The sequence below is a fragment of the Leishmania infantum genome, chromosome 18 (assembly GCF_000002875.2).
Source record: "Leishmania infantum JPCM5 genome chromosome 18".
Classification (NCBI taxonomy): Eukaryota; Euglenozoa; class Kinetoplastea; order Trypanosomatida; family Trypanosomatidae; genus Leishmania; species Leishmania infantum.
Window position 1 is genome coordinate 578,129 of NC_009402.2, and position 25,417 is coordinate 603,545.

Below are 25,417 nucleotides of genomic sequence, written 5' to 3' on the forward strand. Positions count from 1 at the left end.
CGTGTGTGGTTCTGCGCATCGGCGTATGCGCGATATTGCGTTTGTGTGTGTATGTGCGTGTGTGTCTATGTGCTCTTTCCCTAAGACTGGACACCGAAACCAAAATGAACGACAAAAGCAATGACAACAACGACAGCAACGGGCTACGAACACACGGGGAGGAAGGGAATGGGCAACAGTCTCTTTTTTTTTGCAAAAAGAGGATCTCGTCTCGGTCAGGTGCCACTTTAGGTGGTGATGGTGGTGGACGTGAGCGATGAGTTAGCAAGCGACGCCGTAGGAAGGGAAGAAGAACCACTCTGCGTGCGTGTCTTTTCCCCTCTCTGCACTACTGCATCCGAAGCAATGAATGCAAAAAAATCAAGCGTCACGACGCGACTCCTCTGCTGCTCTCTTTCGTTCCCTTCTTTTCTTTGTTAATCCACACGCACACACGCACACAGATAGTGGAGGTGCTTGACATAACGGTAACTCGCTCATGCGTGTCTCCTGCTCCATGCCGGTTATCACCTGCACATTCTCTCGCCCTCTCCAGCGCCCTCATTTTTGCCCTTTCCCTCTTTTCATCCGGCGCGCTTTCTGCGGTGTGCGCGTGTGTGCCTGCGCTGCTCCGACCGCGACCGCACGCGCCCCGTCGCTATCGCGTCCCTCAACAGTGCTTCCTCTCGCCGCTGAGCGATTTGTTCGCCCTTACCACGCCGGCAAGTGGTCAAAATCGTTTTGGTCAAATTGATCGTTGCCTGAAAGCACTCGCGCATGTGCATGGGTGTGTTCGTCAACACCGACGCAAAGACACGCATGCGCGCCTATTCGCTAGAGTAGACCGCTTACATACATTCACGCATACATCCACATACACGCCTCCTTAACACGCGCCGCATATGATGCCTGGGAAAGACGCCTTCATAATACCCTTGCAGGATGCTGATCCGAGTTTGCTCGGTTCTCCTGCCGATCGATCTTCCGTGAATGGCGGCTCGGCGACCACGCAAACGCAGCGCGGCAGCCCGTCTCGCCAGGGAGCTGCTATGGGAGGCTTACACCTGCAGGCGTCGCAGCACTGTGGTGCCCATGACGGTTACGCAGATCCCTTGGCAGCGGCAGCGCTGCCGCCGCCGCCGACCCAGACCCTCTCGACGTCGCTCGGGGCGGCCGGCCAGCCCTACGTTAGCGAGGCCAGTCTAGATTTCCAGCGAAGACTCCTGCAACAGCAGGTGCAGCAGGTGCATCGCGAGACGGAGCGACTCAAGGCAGAGCTGCAGGAGACCAACGCCCGCCTTGTCGACACGCGCCAGCAGCTCAATGAGCAGAAGGCCGCGTACACGTCTCTCACTCACCGCTACAGCACAACAGTGGAGAAGCTGACCTCTACCGAGAGCGACGTCAAGACTTTGGAGGAGCACCTGGTCAAGGAGCGTAACCAGCGCCATCAGGTGCAGAAGGAGCGGGAAGAGCAGCGGCTGGCGCTGCGGGAGGCGGAGTGGGCCCAGGAGCGCCTGCAGCGCCGCCTCCAGCAGCTCGAGGCAAGCAAGGGGCTGGACCCGAAGGAGGTGCAGCTGCGACTGGAAGACCGGTCCCACTTCATTCCCACTGTCGAGGTGCGCCGAATACAGACCGAGATGCACGATACCCATCAGGCCCTCGTCGATCGGCTGCTGACGTCGCTGGAGTCCTTGGCAGCGTCTAGCGAAGAGTCGCAGACAAACTTCTTCGTGGCGCGCAGCTCCGTGCTTTCGGCTGCCACGGATGTCGACGCTCGACTAAAGCGTGCCGAGGCAGCTCTCGACGATGTGGACAAGCAATGGACGGACTACCGCGACGGTGTCGAGCGTGAGACACACGAGTTCCTGCTGGCGGTCATGTCCGAGAACAAGGACCTCTGGCAGCAGCTCACGCTGCTGCAGAACGAGCACGCTGTTGTCTTGTCTGAGATGAAGCTGCGTTCCACACAGGGTGGGTCGGTGCCGATGGAGGAGCACGCCTACGTGCAGCGGCAGCTGGAGACGATGACGGAGCGGCTTGGCAAGGCGCAGCAGCTGGTCGAGTCCCAGACGGTGCTGGCACGCGCGCACGAGGCGGAGATGACGGAGCTCTTGGAGGCCAACGGCTCTATGCAGCGGCAGCTGGAAGAGCTGGAGCGACAGTGCACGCAGCATGAGCAGGTGAGCAGCCGGAAGACAAGTGCTCTGGCCGAGGCAGACGCCGCACTGCGCGATGCCGCGTCGCAGATAGAAGAACTTCACAACACCTTGCGCGAGGAGCGGCTGCGCGCTGAGGCTGTGGTAGCGGAGATGAAGGCGACACAGCGGACGATGCAGGACGAGTACGATGCCCGCGTACGTGAGCTCGAGCACGACTGCGAGGTGGCAGATGACACAGCGACAACGCTGCAGCACAGGTTGGAGGAGACGGCCGCGAAGCTGGACGTTGCGGACCGCAATCTGCAGGCACGGAGTAAGGAATACGAGGCCTACAAGGTGCAAACTGCTGCCGAACAGGCGGCGGCCATGGGACGCCATCGCGACGACCTGCAGCGGGTGCGGGCGGTGATGGAGGAGGAGCTGGCATCGTTGCGGGCCCAACTAGGCGAGGCGGAGGAGGCAGCCCGGGCTGCGGTGCGAGAGAGCGAGGAGACGGCAGCGCGCGAGAGTGCTACCCTGGCCGAGCATCGCACCGCTCAGAGAGATCTGACGCACATGCAGGAAGAACTGGAGCGGCTGCGCGGTCAATACAAGGAGGTGGTGGAGCAGCGGCAGCGCGCCCAGGTGGAGGCGGATCAGCTCCGCGCTGCTTCTGGCGAGGGCAGCACTCTCGCGCAGGAGCTTCAGAGGCGCTGTGACGTACTCGATAAGGAAAAAGCGGAGCTGGCCACGGCGCTGGCGAACGAAAAGTCGAGTCAGGAGCGGCGCTATGCGACTCTGCACGCGGACTGGAAGGCCGCTGAGAAGGCGCGGGCCTTGATACAAGAGGAAGTGAAGACGCTGCGCTCCCGCTGCGCCGAGGTGGAGAAAGCTCGCATGGCCGAGGATCGTCAGACGCAGGACAAGGAGCAGCTGATGCGCGAGAACATCCGCTTGCACGAGCAATATCAGCTAATCCAGAAGGAGTGCACGGGGCTGCGCGAGGAGGTGAAGGCGCTCAAGCAGCGCGCTGTTGGCGATGCGCAGTGGCACAGACAGATGGAGGATCTTCAGCGACGTCTACGGGAGCTGCCGGAGCTACGCCAGGCTGCTGAAGCAGCTCGCCGTGACGCCCTAAAGGCGAAGGAGGAGACTGAGCTGCTGCGTCGCGAGCGGGATCAGTTATCGAAAAAGCTCGATGCCTTTCTCGAAGACGCGAAGCTGCAGGCGCGGCGCGAGGACGACTTTGAGCGGGTGTGTCGGGAGGCCAGCGCTGCGGCGCAGCGCATTGGTGGCCAAGTGTCCTCAGCCAAAGAGAATAGCGCACGGTATCACGTCTTTCGCAACACCAATCCGACCGGACGCTGCACTACTACTAGTAAGAGTGCAATAGCGGCCACTGGTGTGCCACCGGCGTCTTCCTCAGCTGTTCCTGCTCCCCCAGCACCCGCTCCTCGTCGCGCCGCCGCCCAGCTGTCTGCGGCGGCATCGCCGTCTAGCACGCCCCAGTCGATACAGCATCGCAGCCCTGTCCACACGCTCACGAATGCCAGCGGTCATTCCGATAACGCCGGCGGGGCCGGCGCAGAGTCGGACGGTGCCGGTGGCCGGCCCTCCGCGTCCTCACCGTTTCGCCCGTGGCATTGATTGCGAGAGAGAGAGAGGACGACAGAGAGAAGGGGCAAAATGCGTGTACATCATTGTAGTGTGATTGTAAGGCATTGAGGCGGCCGGGATGCCCCGCATGGAGGTGCGCTCGCGCTTGCTGAGGATGCGAGGGGCGGGCGAGGGGCTGGTGCACCGATGTGGCGCCCGCCTCTGTGCCTGTACCTGTGCCTGGTCGTCTTTTGCTCCGTACGAGTGATTGTTAGACTAGAAGAGGAAAAGCGAGAAGAGGCTGTGTGTGAGCACCCGTGGCACGAGCAGCAGCAGCAGCAGCAGCAGCAGCGGAGGAGGAGAGGGGTGGTGATGGTGGTAGAATGCTTCTCTGCCGGCGCTGCTGCTGCTGCTGCTGCTGCTGGCCAAGGTATCCTTGTATGGCGACGGCAAGGTACATTGTGGCTTGACGCCTGCCTTTTTTTTCTGCCTTTGTGGCTCTACGCCGCATACTCGACACTCCCACACAAGCACCCACGCTCACATGCACCAACAACCAGAAAACAGCGCCAAAGGCCATCGTGCGGCTGCTCTCTGTCTGCCTCCCTCTCTGAGTGACAGAAAAGACACAAGCAGCAACAACGGGCACACGCACCGGCTGAGAGCGGCGGTGTCAAGAAGGAAATGACACATCCGCTGTCCGCCCTTGCATGAGGTGCTCGAGAGAGAGGGAGAAAGAAAGGGAGCGCACGTGCAAGCGCCTACTGCTGCGCCTCCCTCGCTGCCCCTCATACGTGCGCGGATATGATGGTCTTCACCGATGTGTGTATGCGTGCGCGCCGCTTCTCTGGCGTGTACTCTCCCTCCATTTGCTCTACTTCTGCTGCTGTGGTGAAGCATAGGCTCGCCTGTCATTGGCGCCTCCCTTTCCCCAATCTTTCATCAGGGAACTGCGCGCAAGAAGATCAAGGCGGGAAAGTAGAGCACACATGCGCAAGTGCGCGCTCAGATGCGTCCCTCTTCCACCCTACTCCCCCCTTTCTCTTCTCTCTTCATCTTTTTTTTTGTATATGGCACTCTACTCATGTGTGTGCTTGCTGGCGTTTGCTTTCCCGCCACACTTGCCGGCCTGCGTCTGAACCGTCACCTGCCTGGGTTAGTAGTCACGCACACCCCACAACCACTATAGCCCGTCTCTTCACAACCTTCACTTAAAGATCTCGATACTAGTTCCAGCAGCAGGTATCATACCTCTTCTCCACCCGTCCCGTCTCTCCTTACGCCGCACGGAACCAAGCACAGAGCGCAGACAGCACAACGACACGGCAAAAAAAAGACGTAAACCAACAGCGACCAGAAGCATCAGTGTCATGTCTGTGTTCGGCGTCGATTTCGGCAACGTCAACTCCACGGTGGCCATCACCCGCTACGGCGGGGTGGACATCGTGACAAACGAGGTCAGCAAGCGCGAGACGACCACCATTGTTTCTTTCCTCGACGATGAGCGGTTTATCGGTGAGCAGGGGCTGGACCGCTACGTCCGCAATGCTCAGAACACCGTCTTTTTCCTCAAGCGCTTCATCGGCATGCGCATGGACGACCCCCAGCTCTCTCGGGAACTCAAGTTCCTGACGTGCAACATCATTGGCGACAAATGTGGACGGCTTATGTTTAGCGTCAACTACTGCGGCGAGGAGAAGCACTTCTACCCGGAGCAGGTGCTGGCCATGATGCTGCAGCGGCTGCGCAGCTACGTCAACGAGGCTGCCACGACGGACCCACGCGTGAAGGCAGACGTGCGCGACTTCGTGATTACCGTGCCGTGCTACTACACCGCGGAGCAGCGCCGCCTCATGTACCAGGCGGCTGAGGTGGCGGGACTGCACTGCATGTCCCTCATCAACGAGACAACTGCGTCAGCGGTGGACTACGGCATTTTCCGCGGCGCCTCGCTGAAGGAGACGATGGAGGAGGGGCAGGTGGTCGGCATTCTCGACATCGGATATGGCGCCACGGTTTTCTCCGTGTGCAAGTTCTGGCGCGGCAACTGCAAAATCCTCGCCCGCACCTTCGACCGTAACACTGGCACTCGTGACTGCGACTACCTGCTCTACGAGCACATGCTGAATGAAGTGAAGTCCCGCTACAATGTCGACGTCTCGCAGAACAAGCGCGCTCGCTTGCGCCTGCTGCAGGCGTGCGAGCGGCTCAAATACCTCCTGTCTGCGAACCAATCGGCGCCGCTGAACGTCGAGAACTTGATGGACATCGACGTCAGCATTCCAGTCTTCGAGCGTGCCACCATGGAGTCGCTCTGCCAGGATGTTCTCCACTCCATCAAGTCCGTGATCGAGCGCGGCTTTGCCGAGGCGGGCGTCAGCCGCGATGACTTCCACTCCATTGAGATGATCGGCGGTGGCTGCCGTATTCCGATGATGAAGAGGCTGGTGGAGGAGGTGCTGGGCCGCGGGCCCAGCTTCACTTTGAACGCGTCTGAGTCTACGGCACGCGGGTGCGCGATTGTGGCGGCCATGCTCTCGCCGAAGTTCCAGGTGCGCGAGTTCAAGGTATCGGAGCTGCCAACGTACCCGATTTTGCTGGGCTACCACGCCGAGAACCCACGCTCCCCCAGCTCCGTGCCTTTCCTGCCGCAGGTGAACAAGGTCGTGAAGCTGCTGGGGGCGGCAGACAGCTACCCGAAGAAGCTGGACGTGCGCTTCCCGTGCTCGAGTGCGCCGAAGATCTATGCCTTCTACGATTACGAAAACGAGGGGGTTAAGGAGATTGTGCAGCCGTGCAACTACATCATTGGTGAGTGGGAGATGGGCTTGCCTTCGAAGGCGAAGGGTACGGTGAACGAGATGCGCGTCCGTATCTGCATCCAGCCAGATGGTGTGGTGGAGTTGGAGAAGGCAGAGGCGATCGACGTGTACGAGGTCGAGGAGGCGCCGGACGCTACCCCTGCCGCCGCGAACGGCGAGGGCCCGGGGAAGGAGAACGAGGAGGCGCTGGCCGAGCCGCCCAAGCCGTCCAAGCCGGTCAAGAAGACGAAGGAGGCTGCGATTGTCGTGTCAGTGAAGCCAAACGTGGAGATCCTTGGACACAGCGGCGAGTCTGTGCTGCTTTTCCGCAAGGCCGAGGCGGAAATGTACGAGCGCGACTCCCGCATCGTTCGCACGCGCATAAAGAAGAACGAGCTCGAAAGCTACATTCTCGACTTTCGCCCTCGTCTCTCGTCGGGTGGTATGCTGATCGAGTACGCCGCGCCGGATGCGGCCGCCAACTTTGTGCGCCAGTGCGATGAGGATGAGCAGTGGCTCTACGAAGACGGCGAGTTTTCCACATTCGAGGAGTACGAGCGCCGCGTACAGACGCTGCGTGCCATCGGCGACGCCGCGTACAACCGCCTTCGCACGCGCGAGGAGGTCGAGTTCGCGGCGAAGGGTATCCACACTCGCATTATGGCTGCCAAACAGAAGGCGCTCGACTTCATTGGTAAGAAGGAGCACATCACCGAGGAGGAGCTGAAAGAGGCTGCGGCCACGGCCGAGCAGGCGAAGGCGTGGGTGGACCAACAGGTTGCGGCGATGCTGGCGGCTCCCAAGACGCAGGACACGACGCTGTCGAAAGCGGACCTCGAGAAGAAGGCGTCGGAGGTGGAGCATGGCATCAACAAAGTCATGTCGAAGCCGGCCCCGCCGAAGCCAAAGGAGAGCAAGGAGCCGGAGAATGCTGAGGAGGATCTGGCAGCTGAGGCGGCGGCGGGTGCGGAGGCCGAGCCCCAACATCAGGCTTCTGATGAAGTGCCTGCGCCGACGAACGCACCGGAGCTCGATTAAGCGATAAGGGGGGGGGTGGTGTCGACAGGGGAGGGAGGGTGGAAGGCCAGATGTGTGATGGCAGGGGTGCCGCCTGCGTGGGTGCGCATGCCCGTCGCACTTCACTACGCACGTTGTCCTCTGCCCGCCTCATCCTTTCCCTCCTCTCCTTGACATCCCTCTGCCGTTTTTCTATCACGGCGGCACGCATGCGAGCACACGCGAAATCTTTCCCCGCTCGGACACGCACATGCATTCACTCGCCGTATTCTTGGGGTTCTCTTTCTTTCTCCTTTGTGTTTTTTTTGTTTTCTCGTATTGCCGCTTCTCTTTCTATTATTATTTCGTGTCGTGTGCGTGTGCGTGTGCGTGCGTGTCTGTGTGTGTGTGCGCGTGTCTTGGTGTATTCGAGCCCTGCCCCGTCTTTATCAAACACCTTAGCGGCTGTCCGTTCGTCTTTTTCCTTCCCTTTTCTCATGTTGCCCCCTCCTTTTTTAGCTTCCTTCTGATTGTGCAGATGCTTTCTGTTTCTATACCTCCACCCATCCCCCACCCTCTCTTCCGCCGCTCTTCGATATGTGCTGCTGCTGCTATGTGTGTGTGTGTGGAGGCGGTGGGGGTGGGGTGTGACGGTGCGAAGAAGGGAAGACGAGCCCGTGACGCATGAGGAGGGGAGCCGTGGGCGGGAGCGGGTTATCGGGGCTGTTATCGTGGGCGTTGTTCTCCTTGCAATTTAGTTTGGACGAGCGTGCGTGGGTGTGGAGGAATGGGAGAGAGCTGCTTAATGCGGACGCGCGTGGGAGCCGATTCTTGTGCCCCCCACCCCTCCCTATTGAGCACTCTTATAATTCTTTTTATGCTTGGTTATGCGCGAATGCGTACTCGAGCTTTACACATGCGCGCTTGCGCGCAGGACGCGGTTACCGGATTACGTCAGTGAGGCACTAGTTTGGTGCGTGCGCAATAATGCATCTCTATGTGTGCTTGCGTGTGTGCATGTACACCCCCTTTCCCCATGTCAACTCTGCACCGCCGCGCGTCTCGCGGTCACTCTCCATGGAACAGGCACCGCGTCCCCCTCACTCGCTCCCGTGTGTGTTTCTCGTCTCTGCTGGGAGAGGCGGCACACGCTCGCGTATTCGATGCTACACGCCTTTCTCCTTTCCGTTTGCTCTCTCACCTTCTTGGGAGGCACCCCTCTTTGTTTGCCCCCCCCCCCCACTCCCGTTGCTGGTGTGTGCGCGTGCGTGTGCGCCCTCTTTTTCTCTTGCGAGATGATCTCTCTGTCACACACACACACACACACACACGTTTTTCGGGTTGGCTCTAAAGTGTCATGTGCTCCCCTCTTTGATATCTTCTGTTGGTCTCTTTTTTTTTTGTTCTGCCTGCCCGCCCTTTTTTTTTTGTGTGCGTGTGTGTGTGTTTGATAAATGGGGGGTGGGGTGGGGGGTGGGGAACAGACACATGCCTGTGCCCGCGTACGACGCGGATGATGATGACTCCACTCAGTGTCTCCTCTGAAGCGCCGCTCTCTGCCCTCGCCTTGTTTGTTGTCCAGAAGAAAAAGAGACGATGTTTTCTGCCCCCCCCCCCCCCATTTATCAGACACAAAGGCAAGGAGAAAAAAGGATCTCATAACACATGTCTATCTATCTATCTATAGATGGAGATCGATATAGAATTAACGAGAGAAAGCGACACACACACACACACACACACAGAGAGACAAAACATAAGCATATACACAGATACTCACCCACACCCACCCACCCACACGCACGCACACACGCAACGATATCCAGCGAAATGGCTGTGTGGGTTTTTGTGTTCCGTTTGGTCAGTGAGACGCTCCGTGTTATTTCGCCCCGCCTTTCTCTCTCCTCTCTTTTTTTTTCTTTCGAACCTCTGAGTGGTGATGACAAGGCGCGAGTTTGTACCCCGTTTTTCGTTATTGGTGGAATGCATGTGCGTGTGTATGTGCGTCGGCATGCATCTGTATCCGCATCTCCAAGGCTCCGCTACATGGTTTGCATTTTCGGCATGCTTTCCAAAGCTGATCTTCAGCCTAGAGGACGCGAATGGAAGCGAGGCCAACGGAGTCGATAAGGTGTGTGGTGACGTTGGGGAGTAGTGTGTGTGTGTGGGAAGGGGGACTGATAGAGATGGCGCTGGCTGCGGCACTCTTCAAGAGCCACGCTGATGAACGCACCCAACACACCCAACACACCCAACACACATACACATGCACATACATGCGTACGAGAGAAGAGAGCACGGAAGAAGCAAAAAAAAACGAAGAGGGATAACAGCATAGATCGTGCCACGCAGAAGGGTGAGCCAATACGATGGCCCAGGCAGCCATGCCGACGAGCAAGTCTCACGTGCACAGGCGACTCGAGAACTGCGCTATCAGTGCATCCGGCATGGGTCTATCAAAGGCACATCTTGTTTGAAGGAAAATGGTCGAGGGCGGTGATCTGTCGAGGAGCACGGAAATAGACGTGAGGTGTCGTGCTCGTGCGTGCATGTGCGACGGACGTGGGCCCGTCGTTGGTCTCTTGCGTCCCCTTGCGCGCGTATCCGTCTCTCACTACTTCTTGGACTTTGCCATCTTCTTTCACATTGACCGGCACCTCTTTTTCATCTCTCTTGGTCGTCCTCCCTTCATACCTCTCCTTTCCCTCGCATACGCTTCTGTACCCACCCACCCACCCGCATGCCTGACGATGCACGGGGCCTAAGCGTAGTTACAGCTCTTTTTCTCTCGAACCGACCTTTGCATATCTTTCTCTCTCTTCCACATACGCACATCTGTTTATCATCATGTTCAAGTGCGCGACTCGCTGCCTTCTGGACACCAAGACGGTGCCGCTGAAGCCGCAGCGCCCATTCAAGCTACACACGGCTGGCCGCACCGACATGGCACCACTTCCGACGCAGGCGGCGTACGACGCAGAGCAGCTGAAGAAGAGTCTTGCCCTGATGTTCCGCATCCGCCGCATGGAGTCTCTGTGCGATCAGTCCTACAAGCTAAAGAAGATTCGCGGCTTCTGCCACCTCTACATCGGGCAGGAGGCCATTCCGGCTGGCATGGAGAACGTTCTGACCTTCGAGGACCCCATCGTCACTGGCTACCGCGATCACGGCTGGTACATCTCTCGCGGTGGCAAGCCCGAGGATGTCTTCGCTGAAATGTTCGGCCGTCAGGGCGGCTGCAGCAAGGGCAAGGGTGGCTCGATGCACATGTACAAGGTGGGTAACGGCTTCTACGGCGGTAATGGCATCGTGGGTGCGCAGGTCTCGATCGGCGCTGGCCTTGCCTGGCGCTTCGCGATGGAGAACCGCGACAGCCCGAAGCACGTTGCGGTCACCTTCTACGGCGACGGTGCTGCCAACCAGGGCCAGATCTACGAGTCCATGAACATTGCCGCTCTGCAGCGCCTCCCCGTCATCTTCGCAGTGGAGAACAACCACTTCGGTATGGGCACTAGCGCCGCTCGCGGCTCCTATCAGGCGGAGTTTTACCGCCGTGGTGACTACATCCCTGGTATCAAGGTCGATGGCATGGACGTGCTCGCGGTGCAGGAGGGCACCCGCTACGCACGCGACCACTGCATGTCGGGCAAGGGCCCGATTGTGATGGAGCTGGACTGCTACCGCTACATGGGTCATAGCATGTCGGACCCCGACAACCAGTACCGCACCAAGAGCGACATCCAGCACGTGAAGCAGGAGCGTGACTGCATTCGCAAGATGCGCGAGTTCATGGCGACCGAGGGCATCATGACCGAGGACGAGATGAGCAAGATGGAGAAAGACGTGAAGAAGGAGGTGGACCAGGACCTGCAGAAGGCCCAGAAACAACCTATGACAAAGTTGGATGAGCTCTTCACGGACATCTACGTGGGTGAGCAGTACGAGCACCGCACCTGCCAGGGTACCGTGTACCACAAGCCCTAATCAGGCAAGACGGATAGTAAAGTGAGGCCGAGGAGGCATGCCTCAAGATGTGTGCGTGACGCCTTGCGTGCCACGCTCTCTCGCTCTGTGTGTGTGTCTGTGCCTTGGTCTGTACTTCCTCACGCCTTGCTGGTTCGCCTTTGTTGTCCTTGTTGGCGTGGCGATGGCGCTGTGTGTACGTGCTTGTCTCTATATGTTTTTTTTTTTAATACGCATAGCCTCGAACACGCACACATACGGATGTGTGCTCCCCGCCTCACGTCGTGCAACCCTCACTCCTCCATCAACGTCGTCGCGTCTTCTCTGTGCGGTGCCTACACGAAGCAACAACAGCGAAACAGAGGAAACAGACGAAGCGAACGACGGCAACTTTTTTTTTCCCGCATCTATGTGAGTGTTTGCGGACGCGTGCCCCTGAGACAGCGAGAAGAGCAAATACGCCTTGTGAGCAGAGGGGTGGGTAGGAGTGGGGGGTGCGCACGTATGTGCACATACAGCCCCAATCCGCGTATGCCTATCACGTGCGCGTCACGCCTTACCCGCACACACACACACACACACACAAGCGAACAAGATTGTAACGAATGTATTTTTTCTTTTCGTTTCGTTCCCCTTTTTTCTCAAGCGCGCGTGGGTGTGTCCTCAAGCGCTCTCCGTCGAACACCCGCCCCTCCCGCGAAGGTGACCGAAAAGAAAAAAGAGCAACGCCAAGCAGCAAGGACGAATGTACTGCATGCCAGTGGTTTTGGCAAATTGAGGAAGCGCGCATGTGCACAGGCACGAGTACAAATCCATTCGAGGACAGTGTGTGTCTGTGTGTGTCTGCGAGTCTCTCTTTCTCTGTGCGTGTGTGTGAGCGGACTTGATTGACGTGCTCTGCTCTTCTCTTGTTTCCCGCTTTCTTTTCATCTTTACCTGTTGTCCACCCTCCGCACCTCTTCTTCCATGTGCCTGCATGCTTTTTCTTCGCTTGGCGCTCATCATCTCGTGTCCAGATTCCGTGTTCTCTTCAGACCTCTTTGGCGCACGTATGTGTTCCGTGCACGATGATGGTGTGAGCACGGCGCCGCACGGCATGCATGCTGCACGCATGCTATTCGTGTGTGTGTGTGTGCACCTACGCATTGCGCCCCCTTGTCCTTTTCGTTCGTCATCTCGCCCAGCATTCGGCTCGTCGGCTGCGGACTGTTGCCGAGAGCAAGAATACAAGAGCGAGCGTGCAAGATGGGAGAGAGGGGCTGAGGACGAGAGGCACGGTGCTGCGTTCGATGCCGTCTTTGCCTTCAATGTGCGATGGCGATGCACGCGGGCGCACGTCGCATGGACGACGGTGAAAAACAGCATGGGCAGATGTCTCTTCTGTATCCGCACGCAGAGGCACACGCAGACGTCGACTGACACCCAAACACACAGGACGTGGAGAAGAACGAGAAAGCCAAGAGCGAAGGTGTGAGGGGGGGAGAGGCGGAGGCGTGCGGCGTGAGGGGGGACTTAACGCTAATTTTTCAACGAAACAAAGGAAAGGGATACCATCACACACACACGCGCGCGAGAAACGTTCACGAAAAAAGGCGCAGCAGATTCGAGTACGTTTCAAGAATCTTTCCCCCTCCCCTAGCTTCTATCATGGCATCATCGGCGGCAGGTACGTCTTTTCATGCGTGCCTCCATCCTGTCCTCTCTCTCCCACTTCCTTGACGCATGTGCGGTGGAAGCGGTGGTTGGGTGGCGCGACTGACTAAATCATCCGCGGGAGGAGACGTTCTTTCTTGCTTGCCATCTTGTCTTTTCTGTGCTCGCCAGCGATAGAGAGCGATGGAGAAAGGGGAGGGGGAGGGGTGGGGTGGCAAGACTGCAAGCACCACGCACCTCAAGCGGAGCTCTGCTGCGAGATCGCCGCACCTGCGCCGTCCTCCTCTTTTGGCCATGTCTTCGTCTTCACTGATTCTTTATGTCCATCTCCCCATCACATCCGTCCTTCTCTCTCTTTCGGTTCTGCGCACCCGCCTTGGTGGCGCCGACGGCACCGGCTTGTATCGAGGCCCGCGGGCGCGCGTGCGCGTGATTGCCTTGGTGCCGCAACGGATCTATCTCCTCTTGCCCCCTCCCCTCTTTCCCAAATATATGCGAACCTACATTCACGCACTTGCATGAGGCACAGATGCACCGGTTGCGCATCACAGCGCTTCTCTCAAGGAGCGGCGTTGCCACGGCAGCGACAGGGGCGGCGTGGCCTTCTTGCGGCACCATCGTGTTTCCATCGTTTCCATCGTGCCGTTCCTTCTGCTCCTCCGCTGCTGCCTCTGGCGTCGAGTGCCATCTCTTGTCGAGTTCTCATTGCTCTCCGTCCTACTCCCGATCGGCCCCCGCTGCGCTTCTCGTGAGTCGTCGGTATCAGCGCAGTACGTCGGCAAGGCCACACACCAGCACGTGGCAGGATAAGACACGCAGATTCGAAAAGTATCAAAAAGATCAGCAGGACGAGGCAATACGTGCGGCTCAGAGGCGGGCAAAGTACGCAGCAGGGGCTGGCGCCTCAGCCGATACGTCTGTGTCTTCTACCACATTGTTTGCGAAGTCGTCGTCCGCGACGGGGCCACTCACAAAGCCGCCTGGTGGCTTCTGGAGCTTCATCAAAGGCGGCCGTGAAGGCCGCAAGAAGCAGCCGATGAACCCTCTCATGTACTTAGACAAGTGGAATGAGAAATCGAAGTACGACCCCGAGGCTCGCGCGGCAGAGCGTCTACTGGCGGCGATCAATGGGCTGAATAAGCGCAACTCGCGCCGCCGCGAGTCGATGACGGTGCAGCTCTCTGATGAGCAGAGGCAGGAAATCGTGAACCGGTACGCCTCGACACGGTGGTACGCGCGGCTATACGCGCCCTTCCGGGGCATGACAGAGCGGCGTGTGAGGTGGGGCATTCGTATTTGCAATGTGGTGCTGCTGGTCCTTGTCTCCTGCCTCATCGTGGTCATCGTGGTCAGCTACTTCAAAGAAATGGACGCCGTCGCGCATCTCTCGCCAGAGGACCAGCGTGACTACGCCTACATGGTGCGCGGCATGCGGTACAGCGACATCTACAAGCTTGGCGCGGAGGTGTTAAAGAAGGAAGACCCTCTCGAGGCGCTGCCTCCAGCGGTGCGGCTGCACATGGTGATTGAGGCGTGCCGGCAAAGGAAGTGGCACGAGCTCGACTGGGACGTGGAGCTGCGCAGGATGCACCCCGCGTCTCCGCTGGAGGAGTGGGACTATCTTCATCTCTTGTACTGGGGAATACTGCAGATCGGTTCCCTGACCGGCGGTGGTGGCGTCATGTTTAGCGATCGCGTGCTCGATGTGCGCGAGGTGCGGCACGGCAGCGCGGAGTCGGCGGAGGAGCGGGAGCGCTTTGTCGAGATGGGGCCAACGTCGCTGCCTGCCAGGACGCAACGGACTTTTTTCTGACGTGCATGTGCCTCTTTCGACGATCACCGTTGTGGTGACACGTGGATCGCACAGAGATGGAAAAAAACAGCAAAGAGAGAAGCGCTGTGTGTAAACCGTCTCCACGACACGCCGCACGCCTCTGAGGGGGGGGGGGGCAAACNACAGCCGCGCCGCGTTCAATGCTCACAAGAGAGTGGGGTGATGGCGTCTTTGCCCCCCCCCCCCTCGCCCTTTTCTGCAGCACCGATTCTTTCTTCTACTGTGCGCGGGGTATGGGCGCACGGGCCCAGAAACACGTGCTTTCTTTTTGTGTCTCTCGGTGTGTTGGCCACTCTCTCTCTGTGTATGAGCTGAGCAGAGATGAGCATGCGCGCGTACGTGTCTGTGATCACGGTGCACATCTCCTAGAGAGACCACGATGGCTTCCTTTCTCTCCCGAACTTCTACCTCGCTCTCTCTCTCCGCCAATTCCGCACGCGCGATGCACACGCATGCGCACCATACACGTATGCCCATACACAGCTGAGCAGAAGCGCTTCGAGAAGAGGGATAACCTGATCTTCTTGCCGGTCCTTCTTCACAAACACACACACACACACACACACACCTCACACGTAGAAGATGTCCTGCCCTCGCGTTCAGTACCGCCGTCGCATGCACTACGCCACTCGTGGCAACCGCATGAAGATGGTCCGCACCCCGGGCAACAAGCTTGTGATGCAGAAGCGCGCGAAGCGCTCGCAGGGTATCCACACCCCGTGGGTGCTCGGCCACAAGCGCCTTGGCGGCACCAAGGCGCTGCGCCACATCGACGCCCGCCTCGCCTCCCGCCACGAGAAGAGCGTGTCCCGCGCGTACGGTGGTGTGCTGAGCCACGATCAGGTCCGCGACCGCGTCGTGCGCGCCTTCCTCGTGGAGGAGCAGCGCATCGTCAAGCAGGCGCTCAAGGAGCACAGCAAGATGAAGCTCTCGCATAAGCGCACTGCGAATAAGAAGAAGAGCAAGCAGTCGAAGAAGGAGGCCATCGCCAAGAAGATCTCCACCAAGACGGTTTCCAAGAAGAAGGCGCCGGCGAAGAAAGCCACCACGACGCGCCAGCCGGTCGGCTCTAAGCTGGTGAAGAAGTGAGCGGCCGGGCAAGAAAGCAAACAAACACATCCAAGGGCACACATCCGGGTTGTCGGGGAAAGGGGATCGAGGGAGGGGAGGAAGGGCGTCAGAGTGAGAGGGTTTCGGCAGGACGGATGTGGGCGAGGCAGCTGGTGCTGTCCCCTCCCCCACCCTCCGCCTTACCGCCTTGCCTTCCTTTCCTCTTCTTCCCTCTCTCCCACCGGTGTGTCTCTCTCGTGCGCTTCCTTGTGCTCCTCCTCTTTATTTCCTCGTTTCTAGTCTTTCGACTCATTTCGCAGACACACACACACACACACACACACACACGCATGCGCACAAGCGTAAAGAGCGGCACGTGCGCACCGATCACGTGGTGTGGTTCGTGACTTCGCTGGCGTGCGCGAAGGTTTGGGGAAGGGGGTGGGTGGTGGATCGAGGCAGAGGATACGCGAGTTGTGTCTTCCCCCCTGCCCCCCTCCCCCTCGTACACCACCCGTGAGCGCTTCGCGCCGTGGTTGTCACCGAAAGAGAGGGTGAGACATGCCATCGTCGCTCATCCGCCTCTGCCTTTTCATAGCGCCAATCCCTCAGTGAGGGGCGCAAAAGCGAGCCGTTGGCGTACTTCGGCGGTATTCTCCACCCTCTCCCTCCCCTTTCTTCCCTCCGTGCCTAATCCTCTCGCCTTGGCACTTCCCCACCGTTACGCTGAGTTCACAAACCGCCCTCTGCCGCCGTCTCCTTTGCTCCTTTTTCACGCGCACCCACGTGCACCCCACTTCCCCCCTCCACCTCAGCCGACACGCGCACTCTGCGTGCTTTGCAGGCACAACGATCCCCCTCCTGCCCCTACCTCTCATCATCACTCCGTACTGGTCGTATCTTTCATCAGACAACTTGCGGGCCCCGACTCTTCTTCGCCTGCACACACGCACACACACACCCTTGCTTTGGATCTCACCCAGCCTCTCCTTTGGTGTTTTGGCCGTATGTGTTCCACCGTGGTCCTTTTCTCCTCCCAACCCTTTCCCCTTGTCTCTCTCTCTCTCTGATTTTGTTCTTATCGTCACTGGATCATCGCTCTCCGTTTACTTTGCTGGTGCGGCCCCCCTCCCTAACGATCTCTCGATCTGCATAGAAGCCTTCGCGACTGACCGACAGACGCCGCGACACGCTGCTCATCTCTTCGCCACCTCCTCTCCTGCGACTCTCATCATGCCATGTAGGGAGCCCACTGACTCCAGCAGCGTCACGTTGCCGGCGTCCATGCAGACACTGCTGCAACGTTACACAGACCGTAAGCTGACGGAGGAGGAGCGTCTTATCCTCGCGCACGCCACACCGAATGTGCGATGCGAAGCGTTGCGCATTTTCTTTGAAATGAACGACGCCGCAGCCGGCGTGGAGTATGTTTTGGCCAACAGTGGGGCTTCTCCCCGCTCTCACGGCGGCACCAGCGCCAGGGCCTCGCGCTCCGGCGGCACCTCCACCACCGCCCCCGCTGCGGCGCCGGTTTTGGCTGCTTCCAAAGCTCTCAAGTCGCTGTCGACCAACACGCTGAATGCCGCAAACGCAGGAGCGAAGTCTAGGGATGCCGCTGCTTCCGGTGCGAATAGGCCTCTTGCTGCGTCGGCACCAAGCGGCAATGCCGCTTTCAGAGACGAGGTGCGCAAGCCCGCCGGCACCGGACGCGCCGTCGTGCCCGCCAGTGGCAGCACCGCGCTATCGCCGGCGGCAAAGGCCGGGAGCTGTTTGCATCGCACGCGTGTGGCGCGGAGCGGCGAGTCCGTGTGCACCCTCGTCACCGTCTCCTCCATGTCGAGCGAGGACAGCGGCGACGACGCTGAGCTCCGACCGGCCGAGACCCCAGCGAGGGAAGAGGGGGCGGAGGCGGTCATGCCGCCCACCGTGACGCTGCGCTCTCGTGATCCCCGCGCCAACGCCGGGGCGGCTGCCGTTGTGCCCGCTGTGCCACTCTTAGCGCTGCATGCTGTTCTAAAGCAGCACGGCAGTAACAGCAACAGCTCCGCAAGCTCTCCCAGTGCTGGTGTCGCGCACAGCGAGTGTCGGCCCTCGGTGAGCCCTGCGATGACCAACACCACCACTGCCGCCGCCACGGCGCAGCCTCGAGACGTTTCTCCCTCCATCGTACCGCCGCCAGGTTGCCAGCGTCTGTCTCCGGCGGTACCGAAGCCGAGCACCACGGCGACCGCTGCTGCTCCAGGTTCTACGCCGGCCGCACCTCCGTCGCTGCCGTCCACCGCCCACGAGGACGCTGGCGACGACGAGGAGCCGCGAAAGACGGTGGCTGCTAAGCCCACGGGGTACTACGCGAACCCCACAGCTACGCACACCTCACCAGTCCCGCATCCGCGGCAGCCGTGCTACGCCGGCCTCGTGGACTCCAAGCCGACGGCCGTGCGGGGTGCGCACCGGCGCGATCGCACCTCGACCTTCGGCGAGCCCCAAGGGGGTGTCGATGTGGACTACAGGGAGCTGCCGTGCAATCACAGCAGCCCCTCTCCCTCCTGGACGCCGCCGTCGCTGGCTGGCAGTGGCGCTGTGAGTAAGTGCGGCACGGACTGGGCTGCACTAGTCGCAGCGGCACCTGCGCCGCAACTGCCGACGGTTCCGGCGGTGGTGACGACAGAACCTGCGGCGGCAGTGCCAGCGTCTCCCTGGAAGGACCATCGCACGGCACCGAAGGAAGCAGCCGACACCACCCCTGCCTCTGGCCTTTGCTCTCCTCGCCTGCCCACCGAGGCATCGCGCGACCAGCCTAAGAGAACGCGCGGCAGTGGGTTCGACGATACGGCAACCGCGGCCAACAACAGTGACAGAGCGGGCAAGACTCAGCAGTCGCCGCGCGCGCCGCGCGTGCCCTTGACAGACAGGAAGCGCGAAGCGGAGGGTAGCGACAGCCACTCGCCCTGCAACGTGCGACACCCAGGCAGTGGTACACCCCAGCTGTCACCGCCGCCTCCCCCGTCGAAGCTCGGCGGCGCCTCCCCGATCAAGCGCGGTGCTGCTTGGGATGAGACGACGGGCATGTACATAACGCATCCGAATCAGCTTCGGCGGCAGAGGGCTGCTCGCAGCGTCGCCACGGCTGCCTTGACAGCGCGACTGTCTGCAGCGGTGTGCGGTGTTAGCGGCTCTGCGATGGAGCCCCCAGACACGCTTCACTACCACTTCGCTCGCACCGCGTCGTCGACACCAGATTCAGCGCTGCTCACCTCCATGCCCACCGCCACCGCCGCGGCACACGCGGCAGGATCGGTTCCCCTGGGCCGCTTGTGCTCTTCGGCTGTGCATATTGCTGGGGGTGCAGATGCGACCTCAGCACGATCGTGGGCTGCAGCGCTGCCGTCGTCGAAGGACGACAAGCAGAAGAAACGGAAGCAGGAGACGAAGCGGGCCAAGGTGCTGACTGGAGCGTCAACCTGGAAGAGGCCGATCGAGACCAAGAAAACGGCGACGGCACTAGCTGTCTCTCCAGCGGTGGTGCCGATCGTGGCAAGCCCGCGTTTGACAAGGTACCAGCGGGTTTGCTGCGAGGACGTGCCCGTCAAGTACGACTTCTACGGGCACAGCGGGAAGACGATTATGCTGCAGCGCCAAGCCTCGCAGTATCCTACTCAGATGCTTGCGGCTGCGGCCAGCGGCTCACCAAGCAAGCCCCATCGCACCGCCTCCGCTAGCCAAACGGTGCGGTCTGCGGCGCCAGTGGCGCGGACTGAGCGATGCTACAGTGTGATGAAAGGTGGTGGGGTTGAGGTGGTCGAAGTGGAGACAGCTCAGCCGAGTGCGCAGGCGCCTTGCCCCTCGACCATCCGCACTCCACGCAGCGCGCGCTTCCGTCCCCAGCAGCATCCACGTGGGCTTGTGGGAGAGCCCGCTGCCGCTATGGTCTCCGCGCGTGGTAGCGCCGCTGAGCGTGCTTGTCAGGCACCTGGAGCTGCGGTGCCGGTCTGTGCTGCTCTGGTGCCGCCGGCGCACTGCAGCGTCTTTGAGCGGCTGACTTCCAACTACTACGATGTCTACTCGAGCGAGGTGGCCCTTCAGGCGACCCGCCGCCGCCGATGACGGCTTTACCGCGAGGATGTCGCTCTGCCCAGGAGCATCGCCGGTCGGCACGCCGCCGCCACTTCGGTGCACCGGCGGCTAGCCCGCGCGGACGCCTTGTGCGTCGGCCTGCAGCCGCGCTGGTGGCGGGCGACGACTGTCTCCGTGCGGAGGAGATGGCGAAGCGCGAGCGGGAGCGCACCACTGCACCTGCGGCAAGTGCGTTTGCGCGCAGCAACACACCTTGCTACCTCGTTTGCTGAGGCGCACCATCGCGCTGCGGACCTGCTGGTGTGTTGGAGAAAGCAACCCCACGTGTTCGCGTTCCTTGCTTTTCCTGCGTTTCGTGGTACAGGCGCTCTTTGAGGAAAGTAGATGGCAGGCCACCACAAAAGGGAGTGATCGCCATGGCGGCGGACTTTTCGTTTTTTTTTTGGTATTGTTTACTTTGCCCGCTTCCGTTTTACATATATTATTTTCTGTCGATGGATTGATTTCGCTTAGATCTCCTAGACTCATGCGTTCATCCCTCCCACATCCACACACACACACACACACACACGTGGTCGTGGGCATGTGCGCGCGTTTTTCTTCCTAACTTGCGTGCCTCCTTCTATCTATTTCTGCCAAGCGTGTTTACGTGCGCGCTCTAGTCGTTTTCGGCGTTCGTTCTTGTGATGATGGTGCGACTTCGGTTGCTGGTCTTGTGCCTGCCCTGGTTTTTCTCCTCCCCGGAACGTAGGGGAGGCGGAGGGTGTGGGGGCGGAGGTTGACATCGACCTCGCTGTTCTTTGTTTTACATTTATGTATGTGTCGTCGTTCCCCGACTGCGGTGGTGCGCTCCATCTCTCCGTCTTTCTTTCTCGCTCGCTTCTCTGTTTTCCTGTTCGTGTGTGGCGCGGCGACAAGCGCTGCAGCCTTTTTGTGCGTGAGCTATTTTACAGCATCACCACGTGCGCTGTGCATGCGCGCGCTCGCACTCTCGATCCTTCGGCCCCTGGGCCTGTGTAGGCTTCTTCGCTTCCATGAACGCGCCATGAGGGCAAAAGTCTTGCGTACGTGCAAGAAGAAAGCGAGAGCGGCTCAAAGCCGCAGAAGGTGGCGCGGAAGTCTTCGGTGTGCTGATAAGCCATGCCGAGGCAGCCTAAGCGGCCGTGGCAAAGTGGGCCAAGCGCAACGAAAAGTGCACCCGCCCGTTTGGATGTGCAGCGTGTGGGTCTTGCCCCCTCCCAGACACCGCCCCTTTAATTACCCTTCGCGCGCATTCAAGGGGAGAAGGTGGGAAGAAAGTTGCTGCAACGGTTGCCGTTGCTGCTGCAATCTCGTTCTCCCTCTTGCTTCTTGGGCTTTCACCTTCATGACGCAACGCGTTTGTTCGCCAGCGTCTGTGAGATGTGCGCGCGCTCTCCTTGCAGCGGAAGAGGCGCGCGTGCCGCATGGAACCCCACCGCGACGCCCGACGCAGATGCAGCGGCTCGTGCGCTACAACTTCGTTCTACCTCCTCTTCATCCTCATCCTTCTTTTCGCTTCGTTCTGCCCGGTCTCGACCTGTGTGCACGGTGACACGTACGCACATATGTATGCACGTCGTCTGGTGGCGACTAGTGCCACCGCACACCATCAACGCTATAATTGCCTCTCTCAAGTTGCTTTAGCGGCTTATCACGTAACCCCCACACCCCCTCCTCCCCTCTTCTTCCTCAGACGACTAGGTATTGCCGCTCTGTCTGTCGTTGTGCAGCAGCACCACTTCAACGTCGCTGTCCGCGTCATCGCTGCCACTGCTGAACCTGTGAAAGAGACCAACGGCAAGAGCACCCTCATCCTCCCCCCCCCCACACACACACACACACACAAACGCTCCCGCCTGCGCACTCCCCCCGGCTTATTTCCTTTTCGCTTGTTGCTTGTTGAAGCGCACACATCTGCTCTCGTGCGTGCTTGTGTTGCTACTCGAGGGCTCATCGCGGAGGCACACCTTTACGCGCGCTCGGGCGTATAAAAAAAAAAACATAAGTGCGCGTACCCCCTTGAGTACGACGAGAGTGCAAGCCGCAGGCGTGGGAAGACCGTCTCAGGCACGGCCTCCGCTTACACACGTCTTTGCTCCCGGGCTATCTCGCCCCCTCGCCCGCGCACCCCTCCGTGAGACCACCAACCGGTAGGAAACCAAAAAGAAAAAAAAAACCAAGCCATGTCTTCTAACTGGACTGCCGCGTCCGGCGCGCATCTTCGCGTGGAGGACATCGACTGGGGCTCCACAGGTGGCGATGACATGTTCACCTCGAATGCCGATGACCTACTGATGTCAGACCCCCGCGCGGTTCGCCGTGCCGAAACGGCACCGATGGTGCTGACCATCATGGGCACAGGGGGCTCTCTCTGTGTCGGAGGTTTCGTGGAGGAGGTGAACCCAGACGAGGAGTACCGCTACACGGAGGATTACCACCAATTGTACTACTCCAAGAACCCACGTGACCCCCGCATGCTGCCGCCGCTGACGCGCCGCCGCCACCACCTCGTGCGTGAGGCCCGCGCGCCCGGTGCGTTCGCGGTGTCGAGCGGCGACAAGCAGTCTGTCCCCTCCACGAATGGTGCTGTTGGCGACCGCATTGAGAACAGAGAAAGCGACTGTAATAACGCTGCCGCTGCCACTTCCGCTGCCACTGCCATTGCCGCTGCCGCTCCAGAGGCGACCGAGCACCTTTCTTCACAGGCGCTCGTGAAGCTGTACGTTGACACCTTCCGTCCTGACTGGGATTACGCGCAGATCAAGAGCCACGTGTGCACCTTCAGCCGGGACCAGGACGGAAGCCGTCTCGTGCAGCGCCTGCTAGAGAAGCCGGAGAACATTGTCTCCATCTTTAACGAGGTTATTGAAGAGTTTGGCGAGCTGGCGACCGATGTGTTCGGCAATTACGTGTTGCAGAAAATGTTCGACGTGGTGCCCAAGGCGGAGAACGACGCCAACGCGCTTCAGGAGATCAAGGAGGCGAAGATGCTGGACCGTCTCACGGCGAAGGTACGTGGCCACCTGCTCGAGTACTCTGTGCAAACGTACGGCTGCCGTGTTATGCAGAAGGCGGTCGAGAACATGCGCGCTGCCGACCGCAACGCCATCATCCGTGAGCTAGATGGGAAGATTGTGGAGTTCGTCTTTGATCAAAACGCGAACCACGTGGTGCAGAAGGTCGTCGAGGTATGCCCTTCTGGCGCGCAGTTTGTGGTGGACGCCTTCATTCCGTCTCTGGGCGACCTGGCCTGCCACGCCTACGGCTGCCGCGTGCTGCAGCGCACCTTCGAGAAGTGCCACGACGTGGAGGGGGTGAACATTCGTCCGCTCATGGAGGCAGTGCTCAGCCGTGTGAACGAGTTCACGGTGCACCAGTACGGTAACTATGTCGTGCAGCACGCCATGCTCAATGCGCCCGAGGATCTGCGCCACCGCTTTGTGGTGCAGCTGACGCCGCAGCTATATGCGCTGTCGTGCAGCAAGTTCGCCAGCAACGTCGCCGAGCGCATCGTGACGACGGCGACCGAGGAGGAACGTGACGCCATCATCAAAGAGCTGAAGAAGCCCCTGAGCGACTTCCAGGGCGGCAACTACCTAGTGAACATGATGCAGGACACCTACGCAAACTACGTCGTGCAGCGCTTCTTTGAGGCCGTCTCGCCCACGCAGCGCGAGGTTATCAGCGAGCTCGTGCAGCCCCACATCGGCACCATCAATCAGTCCGTCTACGGTCGCCACTTGCTACGCAAGATGGTGTCGAACAACATTCTAACGAACACCTTCCTCCTCAGCCAAGGCATCGATGTTAGCGGCCCCGAGTACGGCGGCAATGCGAACAACAGCGGCCACCGCAGCGGCGGCCACCGAAACACCGCTAACGGCACCAGCGGCAGCGAAAACCGCCACAACGGCGGTGGTTCTACGGCATACACCAACCGAAATGGCAATGGCCGCGACAGCCGTTCAGGCGGTGGCGTGGGCAGCAACAGCAGCGGCGGTGGCAACAACAACGGCAGCGGCGGCCGTGCTGGTCGTGGCGGGCGTGGCGGTAACAGCAACAACAGCAGCAGCAACAACAGCAACAACCAGCACAGCGACGGCAAAAACAACGCCATGCGAAGCAACGGTGGCGGCAATCCAAACAGCATGCTAGTCTTGCAGCCGCAGCTGCAGCTGCAGCAGCCGATCATGACCGGGTACATGCCCATGCCGCAGCAGTATCCGTACGGAACCCCCTACGGCATTCCTCAGCTTCAGCAGCAACAGCCCCAGGCGCCGCAGCCGGCGTACATGTACCCCGCCGCAGCCGCCGCTCCGCAGCTGTATCAGCCGCAGCAGGCGTACATTCCACAGATAGCGCCTAGCGGCTTTGGCGCATTTGCTGGTGCCGCGACCTTTTCGGCGCCGATGCCGCCTCAACAGCAGGCAGGCAACTATTCTCTCCGGTATGGTACCCCGATGCAGCAGTCGACGCCAACGTCCCAACCACTGCAGACGCCGGCTCAGCAGCAACAGCAGCCGACTCGCCGTGGCGGTGCACAGTCTCCGCAGGTGTACGTGAACGGCGGCTACAACGGCGCAGGCCAGGCGCACCAGCAGCAACCGTCGCCGAACAGCACCCTTTTCCCTGCGTCTCAGCAGCAGCAGGCGTTCCAGGCGAACAGTGACCTCGCCGACGCCACCCTTGCCTCTGGCAAGGGAGGCTGCTCAGGGAAGGGAAACACTAGCGCTGGCGTGAGCAGCGCCAGCCACGCTAACGCGACAAGCAGTGACAAGGCTTGTGCCATTCTCACCAACAGCAACACTAGCAGCCAGCAGCGAGCCGGCTACAGCAACCAGCGCGCCCCGCAGCAGGAGACGGGCTACTAGGACGGCTGCTGGCGGTCTCTCTCTTTCTGGTGTTGTTCCTGCATTCTTGTGTTCTCTGCCTCTCTTAACAGTGCCTCGGTGAGGATACGTTCCGCGCGAGATAACCACCAAATTACGGACAGGCTCACATACACACACGCATGCCTGGCCGGATACACGCGAGTGCATGATTGGGGCGGCGCCGCTTTACAGGCCTCTCCCTTTCTCGGACAGGCCTCTTCCTCTTGTCCCTCGAACGCACATATCCAGGCTTCGACTGTCGCGCATGCACTCTCTCCAAATGCATGCGTTGAGTGCAAGAGGGGGAGGGGAAGGCCCGCCTGCTCCACTGCAGCAACGGCGGCAGGGAAGGGCCGAGAAAGACGCAGAGGCGAACTTTGCGAGCATGAAGACCGCAACCGTCATTTCAATCTCGCGTGCGAGCGCTCGACCTCTCTG

At 60.0% G+C, this 25,417-nt stretch overlaps 7 protein-coding genes across 7 annotated transcripts; all 7 read left to right on the plus strand.

The window, feature by feature from the left end:
• Window positions 1-881: 881 nt before the first annotated feature.
• LINJ_18_1340 (conserved hypothetical protein) lies at window positions 882-3,767 on the plus strand (the record flags this gene model as incomplete). The annotated part of the gene is made up of 1 exon (XM_001464911.1): window positions 882-3,767. The coding sequence occupies one exon, from the start codon at window positions 882-884 to the stop codon at window positions 3,765-3,767; it is 2,886 nt and encodes a 961-aa protein (XP_001464948.1).
• A 1,319-nt stretch (window positions 3,768-5,086) lies between these two features.
• LINJ_18_1350 (putative heat shock protein) lies at window positions 5,087-7,555 on the plus strand (the record flags this gene model as incomplete). Its single annotated transcript, XM_003392358.1, has 1 exon — window positions 5,087-7,555. The coding sequence occupies one exon, from the start codon at window positions 5,087-5,089 to the stop codon at window positions 7,553-7,555; it is 2,469 nt and encodes an 822-aa protein (XP_003392406.1).
• A 2,805-nt stretch (window positions 7,556-10,360) lies between these two features.
• Window positions 10,361-11,497, plus strand: LINJ_18_1360 (putative pyruvate dehydrogenase E1 component alpha subunit; the record flags this gene model as incomplete). The annotated part of the gene is made up of 1 exon (XM_001464912.1): window positions 10,361-11,497. One exon carries the CDS (start codon window positions 10,361-10,363, stop codon window positions 11,495-11,497), a length of 1,137 nt encoding a protein of 378 aa, XP_001464949.1.
• A 2,668-nt stretch (window positions 11,498-14,165) lies between these two features.
• On the plus strand, window positions 14,166-14,942 carry LINJ_18_1370 (conserved hypothetical protein; the record flags this gene model as incomplete). The annotated part of the gene is made up of 1 exon (XM_001464913.1): window positions 14,166-14,942. One exon carries the CDS (start codon window positions 14,166-14,168, stop codon window positions 14,940-14,942), a length of 777 nt encoding a protein of 258 aa, XP_001464950.1.
• Window positions 14,943-15,545: 603 nt separating this feature from the next.
• Window positions 15,546-16,052, plus strand: LINJ_18_1380 (putative 60S ribosomal protein L34; the record flags this gene model as incomplete). Its single annotated transcript, XM_001464914.1, has 1 exon — window positions 15,546-16,052. The coding sequence occupies one exon, from the start codon at window positions 15,546-15,548 to the stop codon at window positions 16,050-16,052; it is 507 nt and encodes a 168-aa protein (XP_001464951.1).
• A 1,194-nt stretch (window positions 16,053-17,246) lies between these two features.
• LINJ_18_1390 (conserved hypothetical protein) lies at window positions 17,247-20,117 on the plus strand (the record flags this gene model as incomplete). The annotated part of the gene is made up of 1 exon (XM_001464915.2): window positions 17,247-20,117. The coding sequence occupies one exon, from the start codon at window positions 17,247-17,249 to the stop codon at window positions 20,115-20,117; it is 2,871 nt and encodes a 956-aa protein (XP_001464952.2).
• A 2,174-nt stretch (window positions 20,118-22,291) lies between these two features.
• On the plus strand, window positions 22,292-24,979 carry PUF2 (putative pumilio protein 2; the record flags this gene model as incomplete). The annotated part of the gene is made up of 1 exon (XM_001464916.1): window positions 22,292-24,979. The coding sequence occupies one exon, from the start codon at window positions 22,292-22,294 to the stop codon at window positions 24,977-24,979; it is 2,688 nt and encodes an 895-aa protein (XP_001464953.1).
• Between the last annotated feature and the right edge of the window lie 438 nt (window positions 24,980-25,417).